Source organism: Muntiacus reevesi, chromosome 3, assembly GCF_963930625.1.
Source record: "Muntiacus reevesi chromosome 3, mMunRee1.1, whole genome shotgun sequence".
NCBI lineage: Eukaryota > Metazoa > Chordata > Mammalia > Artiodactyla > Cervidae > Muntiacus > Muntiacus reevesi.
This window is the reverse complement of record NC_089251.1, coordinates 201976081-201994989: the sequence shown is the minus strand read 5'-3', so window position 1 is coordinate 201994989 and position 18909 is coordinate 201976081. Positions and strand designations below refer to the sequence as shown.

The window sequence follows — 18909 nt, the reverse complement described above, 5'->3', positions numbered from 1 at the left end:
GCTGAAATTCTAATACTTTGGCCACCTGATGCGAAGAATTGACTCATTTGAAAAGACCCTGATGCTGGGGAAGATTGAAGCAGGAGGAGAAGGGGACGACAGAGGATGAGATGGTTGGATGTCATCACAAACTCAATGGATGTGAGTTTGAGTTAACTCCGGGAGTTGGTGATGGACAGGGAGGCCTGGCATGCTATAGTTCATGGGGTCGCAGAGAGTCGGACATGACTGAGTGACTAGACTGAACTGAATGACGTATACACTGAATATGATTTGTGTGTGTATCAGTCGCTCAGTCGTGTCTGACTCTTTGCGACCCCATGGACTATGGTCCACCAGGCTCCTCTGTCCATGGGATTTCCCAGGCAAGAATACTGGAGTGGGTTGCCATTTCCTTCTCCAGGGGGTCTTCCCGACCCAGGGATTGAACTCAGATCTCCTACATTACAGGCAGTTGCTCTACCATCCGAGCTATGAGGAATATTTATATAGACATAATGATGTATACATTGAATATGTTCTAGCCCCAAAATGTGAACAACTCTAATGGGAAGATGGAAGTGGTAGATGAAGAATTTTATATCCTTCCCTTCCATCACAAGGAGTTAACCAATAATATCTCAGATGGACAAATCAAGAAATAGTAGAATATTGTTTAGAAATATGAGAGTAAATATTAGGAGGAAGAACTGAAAAATGGGAGGGTATTACCTCTGAGAGGCAGAAGTGAGAGCCTTTTCAGGGGCCTTTTTTTTTTTTTTTCATTTTAGGTTTACATTTTATTTTTTAAGACAGTTTATCCTCTTTTTAAAAATTCTAATTTACTTTTTAAACTTCTGGCCGTGCTGGGTCTTTGCTGCTTTGTGTAGACTGTCTCGAGCGGCAGAGAGTTGGGGCAGCTCTTTGCAGCGGCGCAAGGGCTCCTCGCCGCGGTGCCTCCTCTTGTTCCAGGCGCACGGGCTGCGTAGTCGCAGCACACAGGCTCCGTAGGGGCGGCTCGGGGGCCCCAGAGCATGGACTCAGAGGCTGTGGTACACAGGCTTAACTGCTCCATGGCATGTGGAATCTTCCCAGACCAGGGATCGAACCCATGTCCCCTGCATGGGCAGGCAGATTCTTACCCCTGTGCCACCAGGGAAGTCCTAGACGTGTACTTCTATGTAATTCTTTAAAACAAGTGCATGTATGACATTGATAAAAAATTTCTTTACCTAAATTCTGGGTACTTTGGCACATATGGACTCTGAGGGCCACTTGTTTATTATTATCGTTTTACATCTTTAACAGTGAGTCAGTGGAAAAGTTAGAAAACCTGATCACTGCATAAATTATGGTTTTAAGTGTGGCCCTTGAGACAGGGGTGTCAGCATCACCTGCGGCCCAGTGAGAAATGCAGAGTCTCAGGCCCCCCCCCCCCCCCCGCCCACCAGACCAAGACTCTGGCCGGGGGAGGGGCCCCGGGCCGGGCGGGTGGACGTGCCCTCTGCATGATTCCACTGCAGCTCCAGCTGGGGAAGCACTGGCTTGCGTTCCCGCCGTGAGTGGGAGCAAGCTTCATGCATCTCCTACGAAAGCCGGAGGTGTCACACTTTTCTGGGCACAGACTGACACTCCAGCCACCTTGAAAAAGTAAAAGCTTCGGATAAGTATTAAAAAGTTTAGATGCCTGTGCCTTCTGACTCAGGGGTCCCATTCCAGGATTCTCTATTCCACATTGAATAAGCTTTGCCCACAAAAGCACTCCTCACTGTGTTATTTGTCACAGTGAAAAATGAGAAGCAATCTTAATGTCAAAAAAAAAAAGGTATTTGGTTATATACATCCACAGAGTATTAAAAATGTTTATTGAAGATTTGAAAGAATACAGAGCATGCTTCTGTTTAAGGAAAGAGGCAAGATTCAAAACTCTACATACAGGATGATCGTAACCAAGTGGGAAATACTAGGAGTATAAAAAAGTCTAAAAAGAGACCCCAGAAAATGTTCAATAGATGAGACTATGGTAATTTTTTTTTTCTAACTTGAAGGAAAAAAAGAAAACTTTTTGGCAAAGTTTTATGGTTGACCAAGTACTCATTTAAGCAACTTATCTCGGGGCCTGGGGCAGGGGATAAGTACAAATTGAGGCAGGAACTGTTGCTTTTGCAAGAGAAAAATCTCTCACAGTTGGAAAGTTTTAAACCTTCCTGAATCCCTTCATGTCCCCTTGGGGTTGTCCTCTCTGCAGGCACAGAGGCCTGGAGAGAAGGAACCGGTGCTCTTTTATGTGCGGCTCTAACCCCTGGCATATAGTAGATGCTCAATAAATATTTGAGGAAGAAAAGAAGGCTCTCATCTCATTAAACCTCCTAAGAATCTGTGATGGAGATATTATCACAGTGCAATTTTGTCTCCTTGCTAGACTATAAACCCCTTGACTGGTAGAACCGTTTTTATTTTTGGAATCTCCATAAGCCCTTCTGAGCACAAAGAAATGCTCAAAGAAAGCTGAATAAATTATGATCCTGATATTATAGATGATGAAACCATCCATGTTCATTCAGGGACATCCTGTCAGATATGGGAGTCAAGGCTCAGGGAGCTGGTCCCATACTGGGGATGTCTGGGGCAGAGTTGGCTGTATAAGGCAAGTCCCTTGTCCCAGGCCCTGGGGACTACTGGCCAGCGTGGAAATCCAGATCAGCAGGGCCCTACAGCTTCCGCTGGCCGAGGGTCATGTGTTAATCAGACTGTCAAGAGTTCAGAAGCAGGAGGGCTTGGCAAACTCTGCCAGTTCAGGCAACTTCCCTGACTGTCTGACAGAGGCAGAACCCTTGCACAGGATTTAGACAAGCAGAAAAGGCAGTGGAGGGCATTTCTGGCAGGGGCACTTCTTAATTAAAGGCACCAAGAAGAGAGTAAATGAAGCTAATGACTGGTACACATGACTACCTCTGTAAGCCTGTGAGTCACTTACAGAAATCTGACTCTGTCTAGAACCCAGTGGGTAGCTTACATATGTTTATCAAATGAACAGTTGAAGGATGGATGGATGGGTGGCAGATGGACAGATTGATGGACGTGTGTGTGACTGCAAGGATGGATGGATGGGTGGCAGATGGACAGATTGATGGACGTGTGTGTGACTGCAAGGATGGATGGATGTTTGTTTGTGGCAGAGTTAGAGTTAAGGGGCTTTGCAAAGAGACAGGCCTTGGTTTGAATCTTGACTCTATCCTTGTCCACAGTGTGAGCATGTTATATCACGTCTCTGAGCCAAGGTTCCTAAGAGGCCTCTGGAGGTTGTTGTGATGATTAAAGTGCTCAGCTCAATGTCTGACATACAGTAGGCGCTCAAGAAATTGGAATTGTTGTCACCTTCACTGACCAGAAAGGAAAGGGGGAAGAGAAGCAATGGGACCTGCAGCTGGCTGTCTTACCACCATTTCCTCTCCTTCCTGGACTGAATCCTGAATTTCCTTTGAGAAGCTCTGTGGTTTGGGTAACTTAAGCCAATCAGAGGATTCCACTCCCTCAGGCCCCTGTGATTGGTTCAAGGAGGTGTATGACACAATCAGAGTGAATCTGAGCATTTGCCGGAATGCTGGGACACAGCCTCTTTCTTTCATTAGATGTAGCAACGAATCCAGGAGGAAGCCCAGAAGCTGCTGACAGTTACACAGGGAACACCAGCCTAATGATAACACTGATGTTATAGGAGGTGAAGTAGAAAAACAAAAAGAAATGATGTTGCGCTGCTAGATTCAGCCTCACCTGAATGGAGATCCCTGGACTTGTCCATTATATGAACCAATTAACTCCTTTTAAGTTTAAAGCCTATCTCCGTCAGGTTTTCTGATAGCTACAGTTAAAAGCACCCTACCTGATACAGAAAGGAAGTGAGAACGAGGACGTATGAATGGAATGTCTAGGGAAGATAAGGCAACAGGTGTTGGGGGTATCAAATCATAAAAGGCTTTGGATGCCAGAAATCAGGGCTAGGTTTAAGCTATTATTTCCCATTTGACAGACAAACTGAGGCCAGAGAGTTAACCACCAATCTGTCTAAGATCACACAAGTTCACTAACCGCTAAGCGTGGAGCTGAAACTGGAACCCAAGCGCTTACTGCCTCCGTATCCTTTCCCACCTGTGACGCAGTCACCGTGCCCTGGAGAACATACCCCAGCCGAGGGCCACAAATCCCTGGAGCCACTTCCATTCTGAGAAGAAGGAGATGACAAGGAGCGTGTGAAGATAGAGGCCTTCCACCAGCAGCCAGGAGTAGTTGGCCATGATGCAGTACTGGAAGAAGACCATGACCAGCTTGCAGCCCACCTACAAAGAGAGGCAGCTGAGTCACAGGCCACCACCCTGGGCTTCCCTCCAGGAGACGAGGGGCGCAGGAGGAGTCAGCAGCCAGGCCACAGAGAGCATCTCTCAGGCCCATGGCCATCCCCCCTGGCCTTCCGCTATCAGCAGACCAGGCTCGTAGATGTCTCTAGGCTGGAAGTGCATAGGCCAGCGGGCTCTGTCAGCACAGCCAATGGCTGCTGCAGCAGCAGGCGCAGCATTCAAATTCTGGAACTGGCCAACAGCTGGCAAACTCCCAGATATTGCCCAACTCCCAACAGCAGACGAGGGCATTTTCCAGAGGAGGAACCCGAGGCCTAGACAGGGAAATGGATTTCTGAGCAAAAGGTTAACAAAATTCTTTCCTGGTTAAGTTTCCTAGAGATAGATGGAGAAGGGGCAAACCAATACTGATGAGAGTACACAGGACCCCCGCCTGCGCTGCATCTGGACTGCAGACCTTGAAACATTCCAGGGGGTGCCACGGGGTGGCCTTGCCTGCTGCCGTGGCTCAGGGGACAGTCGTGTCCCCTGTCGGGATCCCAGGAAGCCACGCCTGCAGGACTGTGGGGCACGAGGCTCCCATGCCCTCACGGCTCCCACTGACACCCTGTGAGGGTCTCCCTTCCTTTCATCCTTTCTTCCTCGTCTTTCCCTGAAGAAGGGACAGCTCCTGGGATGGCCAGGGGGCTGCTGACAAAACACAGGAGGGTCACGGCCACACAGGGCCCAGGGCCACCTGCTGGCCAGGATGCATCCTGCCTGTGGTCTCCTGGAGACTCATTCCAGGCGTGGCCACGGCTGGCTGGTGAGTCTACAGTTTGGAAGAACCTGAAAAGGTTCCCTGCTGGGCACTGCTGGACTTCACTGGTCAGTGATGAGGTGGGGTCAGAATCTCCTGACTCCACGCTGTACTCTTCTTTCATCCTGGAAATCTCCCTGAGCACAGGGGCCCAGCTTGAGGGCCGTCTCAGTTTGAGTCAGAAAATACACACATGTGCACATGCATGTGAAAAGCTATAAGCCATATGCAAACTTAACAGAACGATAAGCAATTGCAGATGTGAGTGGTGGGAAGCGACAGGCAGGCTGATTAAACCAATCTCAATTTCCAGTCCCCTTTACCCTTGCTTGCCTACACTATGGAGGCCACGATAGTAAAAACTCAACTTCCCAGATTCCTCTGTAGTTAGATGTAGTCACATGACATAGTTCTAGCCAGTGAGATGTGAACACAGTCTTGGGAAGCACATTCTTTTCCAAATGAAAAGCCAAAGCCTCCCAAAGAGAAAAATGTTTAACCTTGACTTCCCTCCTTTTTGCCCGAAACATAGATGTGAGGTGTGGGGCTGCAGCAGCCATGTTGCTAACACGCAGTATAAAGCATGGGATCAAAGCTGGCAGAGCAAAAAGGGAAAGGACTGTGGTCATTGCAGCAAGGAGCCACCGTGCCGCCTCTGGGCTGCCCATCTGTGGACCGCTTCCTGGGGCACAACCCCCAGCCGTTTAAGCCACTGATGCACAGCTTTGTGTTATATCCAGCAGAAGAGATTCTCAACTGATACACAGAGTGATATTGCAATGAATGAAGACTCCTCTGTGCGTTCAGAAGGAGGAAGAGGGTGAGATTATGCTCCGCTGCACATCCGGGCATGCAGATGCAGACCTGCCCAGGGTGCGCTCACCTTTTTCTTTCTCCAATCCCAACCATCTCTAGACGTGGCCATCTGTCTACATTTGGGGCTTGGCAGGAGTAGAGGAAGGAGGAGCCTTGCTATGTGTCTAATTCCCAGAGAGGCTGATCCACTCCGGGACACTGGGCGTTGAATAGTAGCCCCATCGGCTTCTCGACAAACTGCCTTCTTAGGAGTCCCAGGCTGCACGTGTGGGGACATGGGGCTCCTTGAACCTCCCATTCCAGCCCCAGTGCCGGCCCCTTTGATTCTAGGAATTAAATCCAGCCTCAGTGAATGGGGTTTGGGGGAAGCAGGCAGGCCTGGCCACACCGTGGGCCCTGCGGCATGTTACCCTGTGGGCATCGCAGTGGGTGGCATCGTCGGAGAAGAGCACGGCGTCCTTGATGAAGTTGGAGAGGGCACGCAGGATGAAGGACACGAACAGGTGCATGTGGATGTAGTTGCGGGTGCAGTGAAGCCTCCTGAAGAAAGAGAACGCAGGGCCGCGGGTGGAAGAGCCGGAGGGCCCAGCTCAGCGCCCCCATCCCTACCCCATGCGCCAGGGAAACCCAGACAATGGACGTGACACTCTATGAATCTCCCTGTTGGCAGAACCCGAATGCGAGCCCAGGCCCCCAGCGGCCAGCCTACTGTGTCATGCTGCAATTGAAAACAAAATGCTGAGATTATAAGAGTGGGATTCGATTCTGCCTCGACCACCACCTGCAGCTCCCAGAACTGTGAGAAAGGAGGGTGCGGAAGATGGGCAGAGAAAGTACACAGCCTGTGGGGAGGAATCAGATCTAGGCTCTGCCTCTTTTCAGCTACACGGCCTAAAGCAAGCCTTTCACCAACCAGAGCCTAGGTGTCCTCCTTGCCGTAGGGGCAGAAGTCTGCCACCCGTTCCGCTCCTTCCCTATAGGAACCAGGTTTTCATACGGGGGACCCATTTCAGCTCTGGGTGCGGACAACTCCACCCCCACCCTCATGAGGGACCTGACTAATCAGAGCACTCCACACCTGGCTGTGGTGGCTGGCTCAGGGCTGGGCACGTGACCCAAGCCTGCTCTCCCATAAGAATTCCCCCAGGACTTGCATGGCAACTAATGGAGAAAGGGGTCTCCCTGCCCTGGTGCTGCTGAGTTAGGAGAATGTGCCTCTGCAGCTGCTGGGGGCGTCTCTACTGTCCCTGCCTAAAGCCTGCCTGAGGCCAATGCAGGGCAAAGCGATGGCAGGAGACAGACCTAGGTCTGCTCATACCTTTGAGTACCTAGATTCAGCCACACCTGAAGTCAGATGCCCCTGAAATTATCAGTTAAGTGCTTCAGGTCACTTTTGCTTTTCTTTTTTTAATGTTTTTTTTTTATTTTTATTTTTTTCATTTATTTTTATTAGTTGGTACTTTTGCTTTTCTTAAGATGTTTGAAGATGGATTTCTGTTTTTTGCAAACATGAGTCTGGCTAGTATATCTGTGAAATGAGGGCGATACCTATCTCTTAGCATTGTGTGAACATCAGAAATAACACATTCAAAGCAACCAGCACAGTAAGTTCTTAGTGATGTTCAGTAAATGTCAAGTGAATGAAGGAAAGAAGGAGGCCACAGAAACTTCAGTGTTTTGCCACAGGTAAGCCTGAGATCTAGAGAAGACAAAGTGGCCCACCCAGACCTTCCCTTCTCTGGTCTGAGCAAATAAAAGAGACCCAAGTGCTGTGCCTGGGGAAGGCTAGGGAGATGGAGAGCTGGTGCCTGTTCTTACCGAAAGGCACAGAGGATGCTGAGGGCGACCAGGAGCATCACCAGGGAGGAGCTGTAGCCCACGGTGTACATGACCTTCAGCTTCAGCAGGTATGCATACTGCAGAGAGAGAGGCCCATGTCAGCTCGCCTGCCCACCGTTTACCTGCTCCAGGAGGCTTGAGCCCCTTCAACTCTGACTGCTATTCTGTTCACACCCAAAGCACACAAATTCATAGACTCATGATATCCTGGTTTGGGAAAATACCTTGGGCATCATCTGATGCCAGTTCAAATTTCTACCCCATACACAAGGCCCCGATCGCCACCCTGAATTCAAGCCTTTGCTTGAATACCTCCGGGGACGGCGTCTTCACTGGTGTCTGAGGAACTCCCTGGGTGTATAACAGTGCAAAGTATTAGATATTTTTTCTCAAATGAATCTAAAACCTATTACATTTAAATTGTAGCTATTGGTCCCTTTTCTGCCTCTGGAGTCACTGAAAATAAAGTGAATCTCTCTTATACCTAAAGCCTATCATTATTTTATTTTTTTCATCATTATTTTTTTAAGTATTTTTATTTAATTTATTCAGATCGTACTGCACGGCATGTGGGATCTTAGTTCCCAGACCAGGGATCCAACCTGTGTCCCCTGCAGTGGAAGCAGAGTCTTAACCACTAACCCACCAGGGAAATCCCTTTTTTTTCCCATCATTATTTTTAAAATAACTTTTCCATGGTAGAATAGCTTTAGACTTATAGACGAGTGACAAAGATGCCACAGAGAGGTCTGTCCTCTCTGCACATAGTTCTTCTGCCCAACTGTTCCTCACTTTCTCAGCATTCAGTATTCCCTGTGTCTTTAATCTCTTTCCATTACCCATCACCATTTTCCCTCAATTAACATGCTACAGTTTGTGAATGTCCTTCTTAAACAAGACACCCTGAACCAGACACTTGAGAAGCTACAGATGTACTCTCTGGCCAGGGAGGAGCAGAGTGGGCCCTGGTTTATACACGGCCATCCCTGTTCTACACACCGTACTTCCATTGATGCAGCCAGGCAGTCATTGACTTATTCAGCACCCACTACACACTCCTGGCTCAGCTTTGACTCAACATCTCAGTGGAGTGGAATAGTGTATACAGAAATAAATGTAAAGACCTGTATTTTTTAGGTTCAAAAAATAAATTGTACAACAGTCTCTAAAAGAATCAAAGAAATAAAGAGTAAAGCAATAATGCCACACCATTTTTTTTTACCAACCAAATTAACTAATATTTAAAAGTACTAATATTCCATGTAGGTGAGGTTATGTGGTGGTGGTGGTTTAGTTGCTAAGTCATGTCCGACTCTTGTGACCCCATGGACTGTAGCCCACCAGGCTCCTCTGCCCATTGGGTTTCCCAGGCAGGAATACTGGAGTGGATTGCTATTTCCTCCTCCAGGGGATCTTCCTGATCCAGGGATGGAACCCATGTCTTCTGCATTGCAGTTGGTCTCCTGCATTGCAGGCAGATTCTTTACTACTGAGCCACCAGGAAGCCTCAGGTGAGGGTACAGTGGGAGTGAAAACTGGCTCAGTCTCTCTGGAAAGTAGCACAGACCAAAAATCACACGAATTCCTTCTGACTTCCCGTCTACCTCTAGGAATTAATTCTAAGAATTATCAGAAATATAAAAGCACATTTATATATAAAGATGTTTATCACAGAACTATTTTTGATGAAAAACATGCAAATGCCCAACAACAGAATAGTTAACCAAATTCTTTTAAATTCAAATTATATCAAAATTAGGCTATATTAAAATGCTACTTATCAAGAGTTTCAAAAGATGTCAGGACATAATGTAATGCTAAGTGAAAAGGCAGAATACAACTTTTACATGTACAGTGTGATTTCTGCTTTATGCAAAGAAAAGTGTTAGGTTGAATTGTATGACTCTTCCCTTTTTTGAAGATCAAAAAGATCGAATATTGGTCATCTCAGGCGGTTCAATCTCACACATTCATAGAAACAAGATCGTAAGGAGTTGTGTTAGATATTATCAGTGATTAGATTATAAACTGGTGGATACAGTCATTATTTTCATTTGTACTTTTTTCTGTACTTTTCACTTTTCTTCAGTGGTGAGTATTGTTTTGTAACCAGAAGAAAAGGGTAACAAGAAAACACCAGCACACAGATACTACTGAGGAAATCTGACAGGCGTTTATACGAAAACGACCTTGAGGTTTGAGTGGCCCACGCTCCATGGTGTTAAAGAAGTATATGCAGAGGGAACACAGAAAGGCTTCAGAGTCAAGAGATAAGGGTTTCAAACCTCGGGCTGCCACTATTCAGCAGTCCTGGGAAATCACTTAACTTCTGTGTGACCCTGGGCAAGTCACTGAACGTCTCTGAGAGCCTCAGATTCCTCATCTGTAAAATGGGGATAATACCCACCGTGCAGGCTTTTTGGAAGAACAGTTACGGTATCGGATAGAGTATCTAGACAATGCCTGGCCCTTAGAAGACCTCAGTCCATGTTAATTTTCTCCATCTTCACCCTCTGCCCCACTACCCGCTGTTAAGTCTGAGTCAGCAGTCCAAGACTGTGGTATGAAGTATGAGGCATGAGTAGCTGCTAGAACAATTAGGCCTCTTCTAGGTTTCATTAATGGAGTGCTGTGGAGGAGCAAGCCACGTTGGGATGTCTGGAGTGTTCCAGGCCTGGGTGGGTTACTTTAAGAGGAACATTAATGAACTGGGGCATTTCCGGAGGGGGGTGGCCATGTCATCTGAAGAGTGCATTAAAATACTTGAGTGCACCACATCCTGAGGGAAACAAAGTTAGGGAAGAAGGGTATTAAAATGATTGACGTCTAAAAGAGTAAGACTGAACTGTAAGCTCCAGACAGGGCAGAAGTTATCAGAAAGTAGATTTGACTCAGAGGGACCAAAATTCTTCTGACAGCAGAGCGGACTTTTTACAGGTTAGCTGCCATGGGACACTGCGCTTCCCCACTGAGGTGACTGCAATTCCAGAAGCCGGGAGCCGCCTCTCAGGAATGAGTGCAGGGAGCCAAGACGGCAGCAGGTTGCATTGGGTTAATGGTTCCTAGCCTTCAGGACTTCAAAGAGCAGTGAAATGTCAAAAGTCTGGAGACTGAGGTGTCATCCCTAGGATCTTGTCATGAGAAGGATGCACCCCAGAGCTGAGGGCATCAGCTCACTCAGCAGACACCTGGTTTTGCAGCCCTGGGTCAGAAGCAGTGGGTCAGCCTGTGGCAGCGCGAGGAGGCATGGACGACAAGTGTGGAGGGTCCAGGCTGAGTATTGCATGCTGTCCTGTGGCTGGGTTACCGTCTCCCAGGTGACCCTCCAGACATCCCAGCCAGCTCTGCCTTTGTCTTCGAGATCTGACCCCAAAAGAGCCCTGTTCCCCGAAGCCAGACGTGAGCTCAGTGACCTCAGCCTCTGAGACACCTGTCCCCGGAGGGCCAGGGGTCCAGAAGGAAGCCTCGCTGCCGTCGGTCCTGGATGAGGCTACCTGTCTCTCTGCTGTGCGTCCTGACTGGGCCCCTTCCTTCTCCATCCTCTACGTTAGGGGACAGCAGACATTTTCCATAAAGGGGCACACAGCAAACATGTAAGCTTAAACATTCCGTCTCTTTTGCAACTACTCAATTTAGCCCCTGCCATGCAAATGGATGTGGCTGTGTTTCAATAAAACTTTACTTGCAAAAGCAGGTGGTAGGCTGGATTTGGCCCAAGGGCCCTGGTTTTCTAACCTCTGCTCCAGGTAAACAAAGTCAGCTTTATGTACCCACGCAGCAGCTGTGCCTGGCCTTTCCGCTCATCTGAGTCCACTGCTGGCAACTGGTGCGTGCTAAGTCAGGAAGTTGCAAAAAGACAATCAGTAAATACATACTTTCACAATCATTTGATTAAAAGAAGAAAAGACATTTTAACACTCAGAAAGGATGATTCAGTTCTCAGAATAAAAACTAAGTTTGTGGGGAATTCCTTGGCAGGGCAGTGGTTAGGACTCCACACGTTCACTGCCAAGAGCCCAGGTTCAATTCCTGGTTGAGGAACTAAGATCCCACAAGCAACACAGCCAAAAGGAAAAAAATTAAAAAGACAAAGCCTGTGCTTCTCTGTGGTCTGGCACCAGGGACCAGTGTATCCCATGGTCTGGAAAAACTTCCACCAATCCTAGGGATTCTAATATTTTTTTTACATGAGCTGAAGTTATAGTAGGTCTTTTTTTTACTATTTTTGGGCAATTAATTTTCTCAGTTAAGTCCAGAACTCTGCATTTATCTTTGTTAAATCTCTGTGCCTTCTCTGGCACTTTAGAGTTTCAACCCAGCCATGAATATCATGGTTCAGGCCCTGGCCTTTGTTCTTATCCAGCTGACTAATGTTCGCCAACAGTTCTTAAGTGTGGCTTCAACAGATACAACTCACAAAACCAAAAGCTCTTTAGGGTCCTCTGTAATTCCTAAGGATATAAAAGTTTTCTGAGACCAAAAAGTTTGAGAACTGCTGGTCCAAACCATGTATGTGTCCCATTCCTCTGCCAGGAAAGGTGCAGAGGTGGACGGGTTCAAGTCACGTTGGGTCAGGGAGATGTGAGGACGGGCTTACAGGCTGTTTGCATATGAAGCTTTCCTGCGGTTAGCAAGAGAGGTCAGGCTGTCCCTCCTCCTGGCCAAGCAGGCCTGGGAGTCTGCGGCTGCCATCACCAATGGCACACACCTGACAACAGGATCCCAGCCCCGGGATAAGTCACCAGGCTATCAGGAAGAGAGATTGGAAAAAACCTCATCCTGAGTGGTACTGCTTCACTACAAGCGCCCGACACCCGTCCTCTGCATCCTAGTTACAAGAGCCACCTTAGCTTATGAAGCCCCTTGGAAGTTTCTGTCACTTGCAGCTCATGCATCCTTCTGAACCTCCATCCTGCCATTCGTTATACATGTGATCCTTCTGAATCTTACAGACTTTACAAATGTGATCCACATAAGCCTCCTGTCTTCACATAGGTCAGAGACAGAAACGGAACTCTACAGAGGTCAGGGCCCATTCACTGGCCCTCCAAAACCATGCGTAATCCCTATTAAATTATTCCACCTGGATCTGAAGAGCTCACGTATCTTCCCTAATTGGATGACAAGCCCTGGGAGAGAAGGAACTCCATCCTCCACTAGAGTCCCCCACCCAGGCTCCTTCAGGAAGGATTCTGAACAGAATGGCCTCTTCAGAGCGCCCACACGCCAGCATCTTCTCTCAAACCAGACCTGCCTGCAGCTGGGTGCTCCTGCCTCCTGGAGCCTGAGTCTCCTCTGAGAAGGGACTTTTGTGAGCAGGCGCTGCAACCCCTCACCCTCCCCAGCACTTCCGGGGTTCACTCTGCTCCTCCTGACAAGCTCAGGACCATTACTCACCCCATTTCCCAGATGGAGAAACTGAGGCACAGAGAGGTTGCATCCTCCCCACCCCCCACCAAGGCCACAGGGCAGGTTCAGACTCACACTGGCCCAAGCACTTAGCCCCATCACTGCGTTTGGGATTCAGGCCAACCTGGCCCCGCGTCCCCACGGCACGTGGCCGTTCTCACTGCGCCGCGGCCCTCAGGGTCCCCCCACCGCCCTGTCCAGGATGGCGGGCCAGGACAGAGGGCTGGGAGGGTGTGGGGCTGAGGAGGGCAGCCCCGGGTCAGCCGACCTGGCCCTGGGCCGCGTCACTCTACCTCCCCAGGCCCCTCCACCCCGCGGGGAGGCGGGGCAGGCTTACCCGCTTCTCGTTGGAGGAGTCATTCACGTTGACCCCGCAGGCCAGGTCAGGTCTGGGGAAGGTCTCTGACCAGCCGCCCTGGGTGCAGTTCCGGAACATGGAACCTGTGGAGACCAAGCATCCTGGGGTGAGCGGGGGACGGACAGATGGCCAGGTTTCCGGGCGCCCTTGTCCGCCTCAGTTGCCGGCGGAGGGGCTTCCTTCTGTCACCCTGCCCCTTTCTCCGAACCCCACAGGGCAGCTCCAACTGCTCAGCTGACCCTTGAAGGCTTTGTGAGACTCAGGCCAGAAAAGTGGAAGGAAAGGCGCGTGGGCACACAGCCCCAGTGGGGTGCGCGTGTACGTGTGAGGGACGGGGCCGCGGTCCTGGATCCTTGACCTACACACCTGGTGGGCGCTGAGCCGTGAGCACCCACCCCCCAGCCCCTGAGCACTGCCCACCTCCCCCTGGGCCCCCACGGCCTCACCCACACCCACGCCCCACACCCCCTGGGCCAGGCGCCAGGCTCCACCACGAGGGAGGTGACCGACACGTGCCCCAGGCCCCAGGCCCAGCACAGCTTCCAGGGTCAGTGCCCAGCTAGTGGGGCGCCCCTCAGGGAATAGTAAGACCTTCTTCTGGCAGGCATGGCAGCGCCTCGATGACGAGAGAGGCCGTGTGCAGTGCTTAAGAACGGCAGGTTACACCCCAAGCCAAACAACACTGGCCTCACAGTAATGACCGTGTGTTTGTTTAGTCACAAAACCTCATGCTCTACTATAACAACACACAGTGATTGCTGTGTGCCAGGCACTGTTCTAAGCATGTGAGAGGTATTAACTCATTCAATCCTAACAAGACTACGAGGTCGGCACTGTTACTTTTATAGTAAAATGTATTGCAACATGAAGATACTGCACCCATTTTACAGCTAGGAGAACTGAGACACACGGTGGCTCAAGAACTTGCTCAAGACCACACTCCAGTCGATGTAGAACATGAGCTTTGAACCCCGGGGCTCAGGCCTATATTCTTACCCACAGGCTTTGTACTAACCCCCCTTCTTACTCTGCTTTTCCTGCCCCCAGGCCCTGAAAAGTGAAAGTCACTCAGTCGTGTCTGACTCTTTGGGACCGCACGGGCTGGAATTCTCCAGGATAGAATACTGGAGTGGGTAGCCTTTCCCTTCTCCAGGGGATCTTCCCAACCCAGGGACTGAACCCAGGTCTCCTGCATTGCAGGCGGATTCTTTACCAACTGAGCTATTAGGGACAGCCATCTAATGGGTGAGTCTCCCAGAGAAATCTGCCTGGTTGGTGAGGACCTGGCCATGCCCATAATTAACTTTTCACAGGCTCCTGGTTCTACTCCTGCACTAACAAGTTCTATTTATTTGGCCTTGCAGCATGCAGGATCTTAGTTCCCTGACCAGGGATCAAACCCGTTCCGCCCGCGCTCGGTGTGTGGAGTCTTAGCCATAGGTCCACCAGGGAAGTCCCAGAAGTTCTACTTTATACATAACTTCATACCCTGCTCCCCAGTGTCTGAAAATCAGCGGAGCTAACACGCATACCCTCGCAGGGAGCCGCCCTTGGGCGCCGCTCTGTACTATAAACCACAAGATCACTGCAGCCCTCTGTCTCTCAAGGCTAGTGTGTACCTCACACACGGAAGGGACCATGGTTCCCCTGCCTCCCCTCCCAGAGACCCCAGGGGCTCCCGAGGGCCTGCTCCCCAGAGCCCTTGCTCATCAAACATCTGTGGGCGGGCTGGCTGGCTAGGAAAACAAATGAGGGAGGAGGAAGGGCCCGCTCTAAGCATTTTCACAAGCGAAGTGGGAAGAGCTTACCCAGGTGGAGCTTTTTAGAGCGAGAGCCCGGAGACTGGGGTAGAGGACCTGCCAGGCCAAGACAGAAGTTGGGAAAGCCGTGCAGGGGGCTTCCCCGCCTGCAGTGACTGGCTCGGCTCGGCTGCATCCCCCACCCTGGGCTGCCGGAGGGCCGAGTTCCGGTCCCCAGGTCTGGCTGCTGTCGAGGCCGCAGGGGGCTGACCCCAGCTCTGTACAAAGAAGCCCTGCTGCTCCTTTTGCTCCAACCAGTATCCTGTCGGGGCTCCCCAGCCACCCGAGCTGGGCCTGGTGTGTTTCTCCCTGACTGGCCCCATGGCCTAGGCCACCGTCTCTGGGGGTTTAGGACCAAACAGATTCCACTCAGCAGGAGAAACATGGTGGCCATTTCTAGAACCAGCCACTGTGTTAACACGCTGATCCTAACAGCACTCCTCTGAGGGAGGTTTTGCTGGCCTGTCTCACAGACAAGAAAACCAAGGCCCAGAATTGGGCAGCAGAGCCAGCCTCGACGTGGCCGGTCATTGTCCCACCCTCCTGCCTGCCCTGTCCCTGAGATCCCAGAGGCAACTCCAGCAGGAGACCGTGGCCTTTGGGCTCTAGGCATGCCAGGTCTCTGGTGGCTCAGGAGACCTGGAGCACGGGTCAAGAACCAGCCAGATCTGAGTTCGAAACCCAGCACTGGCTCTTGGTTGCTGTGTGCCCTGAGGTGAATCACTTCTCTGTACCAAATGGGATAATCACCTATGCTGCAGGACGGGGCAGGAAACCCAGGCTGGTGCTGGACACAGAGAGGGACACAGAGAGTGAGCTGGTGCTGGACACAGAAGGGCTACTTCCCTTCTGCCTCTGGCCTTTCTGAATTAGACCACAAGTGGTGGGGCCTGGAGTCTTGGAATTTAGGAGATGAGTGGAAGCTTTCTGTTATTAAATCAAGCAAGCTAGGTTGTCAGAGAGGAAAGAATGGTCAAAGGGCGGCTGGTTGGACAGGAAACTGAAATAAAAGCACACACACTCCCTGGAGTCCAGAAGTGGCTATCAGACTGCATCCCTGGAGGCTGGGCTGTCTGTCTGGACGCCTCTGCTCACCGACCAGCAGGCTTCCCACGACAACACTGCATAGGATGCAGGCCAGGTGCCCAGGGCGGTGAACAAGGCGGAGCCCCCTGCTGACATGGCTCTTAGAACCGCAGAGGAGACCAGGGGTGGGCTCCCATGGGCCCCCATCCACTCCCCCTGGGTTTAATTCCTAATATGTCAGGGGTTCTGACCTAGGTTCAGGTCAGTGACCACTTCAAGGGTCCCCAAAAGTACAGTCAGTATTTTTGTGCATATGTGTGTTTGTGTGTGCATGCACACGCAAGCAGTCCAGGGGAAGAGCCAGGTCAAAGCTTTTATCTGACCCTCTAAAGCCTCATGAGGTTAGGAATCTCGGCTGCTGCAAGGCTCCCATCCCCCACCAAGACAGAAGGGAAAGAAAGCCAAGGTCTGACCCCACTCAGGAGGTGTGTTTTTAAAGAAGAAATACTGGAAGACCAGGGCCCTCTTAAGAATCAAAGGAATGCATCCTAGACGGAATATTCTAGGCCCCAGCACAGACACACAAGTGTCTGGGTACAGAATCCAGCCTGTGGTTTCCCAGTCACACAGACATTCTGCCTGGGCCCATGTAGTGGGTGCCCTGAGAAAGAGTTAGTTTATTCTACTTTTTCTCTTCTTTCAAAGGGATGAGTCTGGAGCACCAGCTTGTTCTCATTGGACACACCTTCCTTTCTTGGGGTGGGAAGCCCTGGAACCCTTGGGATGCTATTGAGGAGCCTTTCTTCAGACTCCAGACCCAAGGTGGATTTATGGGGAGAGAGCAGATAGAGGACAGATGGTTCTCAGTAACTTGAGGCTGGACTGGTCCTGACCTATGCTCCTGGGCTGGCCAATCCCCTGGGCCCGCAGCTGGGTATGAGCACAGTCGGCCCCAGGCTGAGATGATTCCCCCAACCGTCATCCGCCAACCATGCCCTGGATCCCTAGCATGGACCCCAGAGGGCAGCGCCTCCGTGAGACCCGGCAGGTGGGCGGATCCTGCAGCCCCACAGTGACACCAGGTGGCTGAGAGAGGAAACTGCAGCCCCTGTCTCCCCACCTCCCAGCTGTGAACCTGAAGCCAAGGCTAAACCCTTCTCAGACCTTGTTATTTTTGCTCTTTAACTGGGCCAAGTGGAGAGAAAAGGTCTGTGGTTTGCAGGGGTTTTGTGACAACTAAAGTTTAAATCTGTAAAAATGCCTAGTACATGAGAGGGCTTGGTCCAGCGTTAGGCCCTGTTAGTCCCTAAGTGTTCCCTGTCTGAGACAGCTTCCTCACTTCCTCGTCTAAAATTAAGGAAATCCTTATAAACTGCAGCTTTGCTCGGGTGAGAGATCGCCCAGGAGACCAGAAGCTTCCAGAGAGGGCAGAGTTCATCCACAGGGCCTAGTAGAGAGGGCACGGAGGAAGTGAGTGTCCTGGAAGGCCAGCCCAGGCTAAGCAGGACCCAGACGCAAGGGCTGGAGCAAGGGCCCCGGGTGCTAAGGGGCCAGAAATGTGGAAGGAAGGAGGGGAGCCCCTCAGTGGGAACACAGGGCAGAGAGGAGCAGGCCTGGCCTCCTTCACCCCTTCCCTGGTACTTGGCCCCCTAGCCCCTTGCTTGGCACCGACAACTCAGCCCACCCCACACACCCCCAAGCGAGGCTTCCAGTCGCCAGCAGGGACCACTCCCATCCTCCCATTCACTCCCTGTCCCCAGAGAAGTCTTGGCCGCGTGCCTCCAGGCCAAGGCCCACCCAGAAGGCTGCCCCACAGCTGCCCAGTCGGCCCCCACGGGCTATTGTTACCATTCCTGCCCACGAGCATCCAGAGGAACCGCGGGCATGCCACTTCCACTGTCTGTCCCAGCGCAGAGGACGGCCAGCAGCTGGTGTTGTCCCACAGCCCCCGGCAGCCTGCTGAGAAGAGCAGAAGCATCAGACAGGGTCTCAACGTGGACGCCCCCCCTCCCCGCCCCCCGCCCACAGCCTAGCACCACCCGCCCCCCCCCAGCACCTGCGCCTGGTGTCGCCCCCCACATCCCTCCCGAGGATAATCTGGTCTCAATGCGAGGCAAAGCTGCACCTACAGTGAACAGCTAGTATAAATCTGTCCTTATGGACACTGAATTTGAGGTTGCTTCCTCTTTGTTTGGTTTGGTTGCTAGGAAGCTCAGAGCCAGATCAGTGGCCCACTTCGGGTAACTGAAAGACTTTGACATAAAAAAAAATTATTGGGTTTCCGCAGCACAAAACTAGGCGCTGTCTTAAGCATGGCCTTCTGGTTTACCTGATTCTGAGGTTCTCTGGCCTTTTGTGTCTTTGAGCTATTTCACAACTCTATAAATTGTAGATAACTGATGGCCATGCTAATGATTCCTGTCCAGAGAAATGTGGGATCCACATTTCTGTCACTTTCTTTGCATTTGCATGACTATCAATTATCTAGAATTTATACAAAATCGTTTTCAGCCAGTTTTGCATCTATTT

At 50.7% G+C, this 18909-nt stretch overlaps 1 protein-coding gene across 1 annotated transcript in view; it reads right to left on the bottom strand.

Annotated features, from left to right (window-relative positions):
• SCTR (secretin receptor) overlaps positions 1 to 18909 on the bottom strand; it is a 67206-nt gene that overhangs the window by 19822 nt on the left and 28475 nt on the right. Inside the window, exons 3-7 of the mRNA XM_065927816.1 lie at positions 18229 to 18336; positions 13535 to 13638; positions 7768 to 7865; positions 6360 to 6489; positions 4163 to 4316 (exon numbers count right to left, since the gene is read on the bottom strand). Coding sequence (XP_065783888.1) covers positions 4163 to 4316; positions 6360 to 6489; positions 7768 to 7865; positions 13535 to 13638; positions 18229 to 18336 — 594 coding nt within the window. The remainder of the gene's footprint in view (positions 1 to 4162; positions 4317 to 6359; positions 6490 to 7767; positions 7866 to 13534; positions 13639 to 18228; positions 18337 to 18909) is intronic.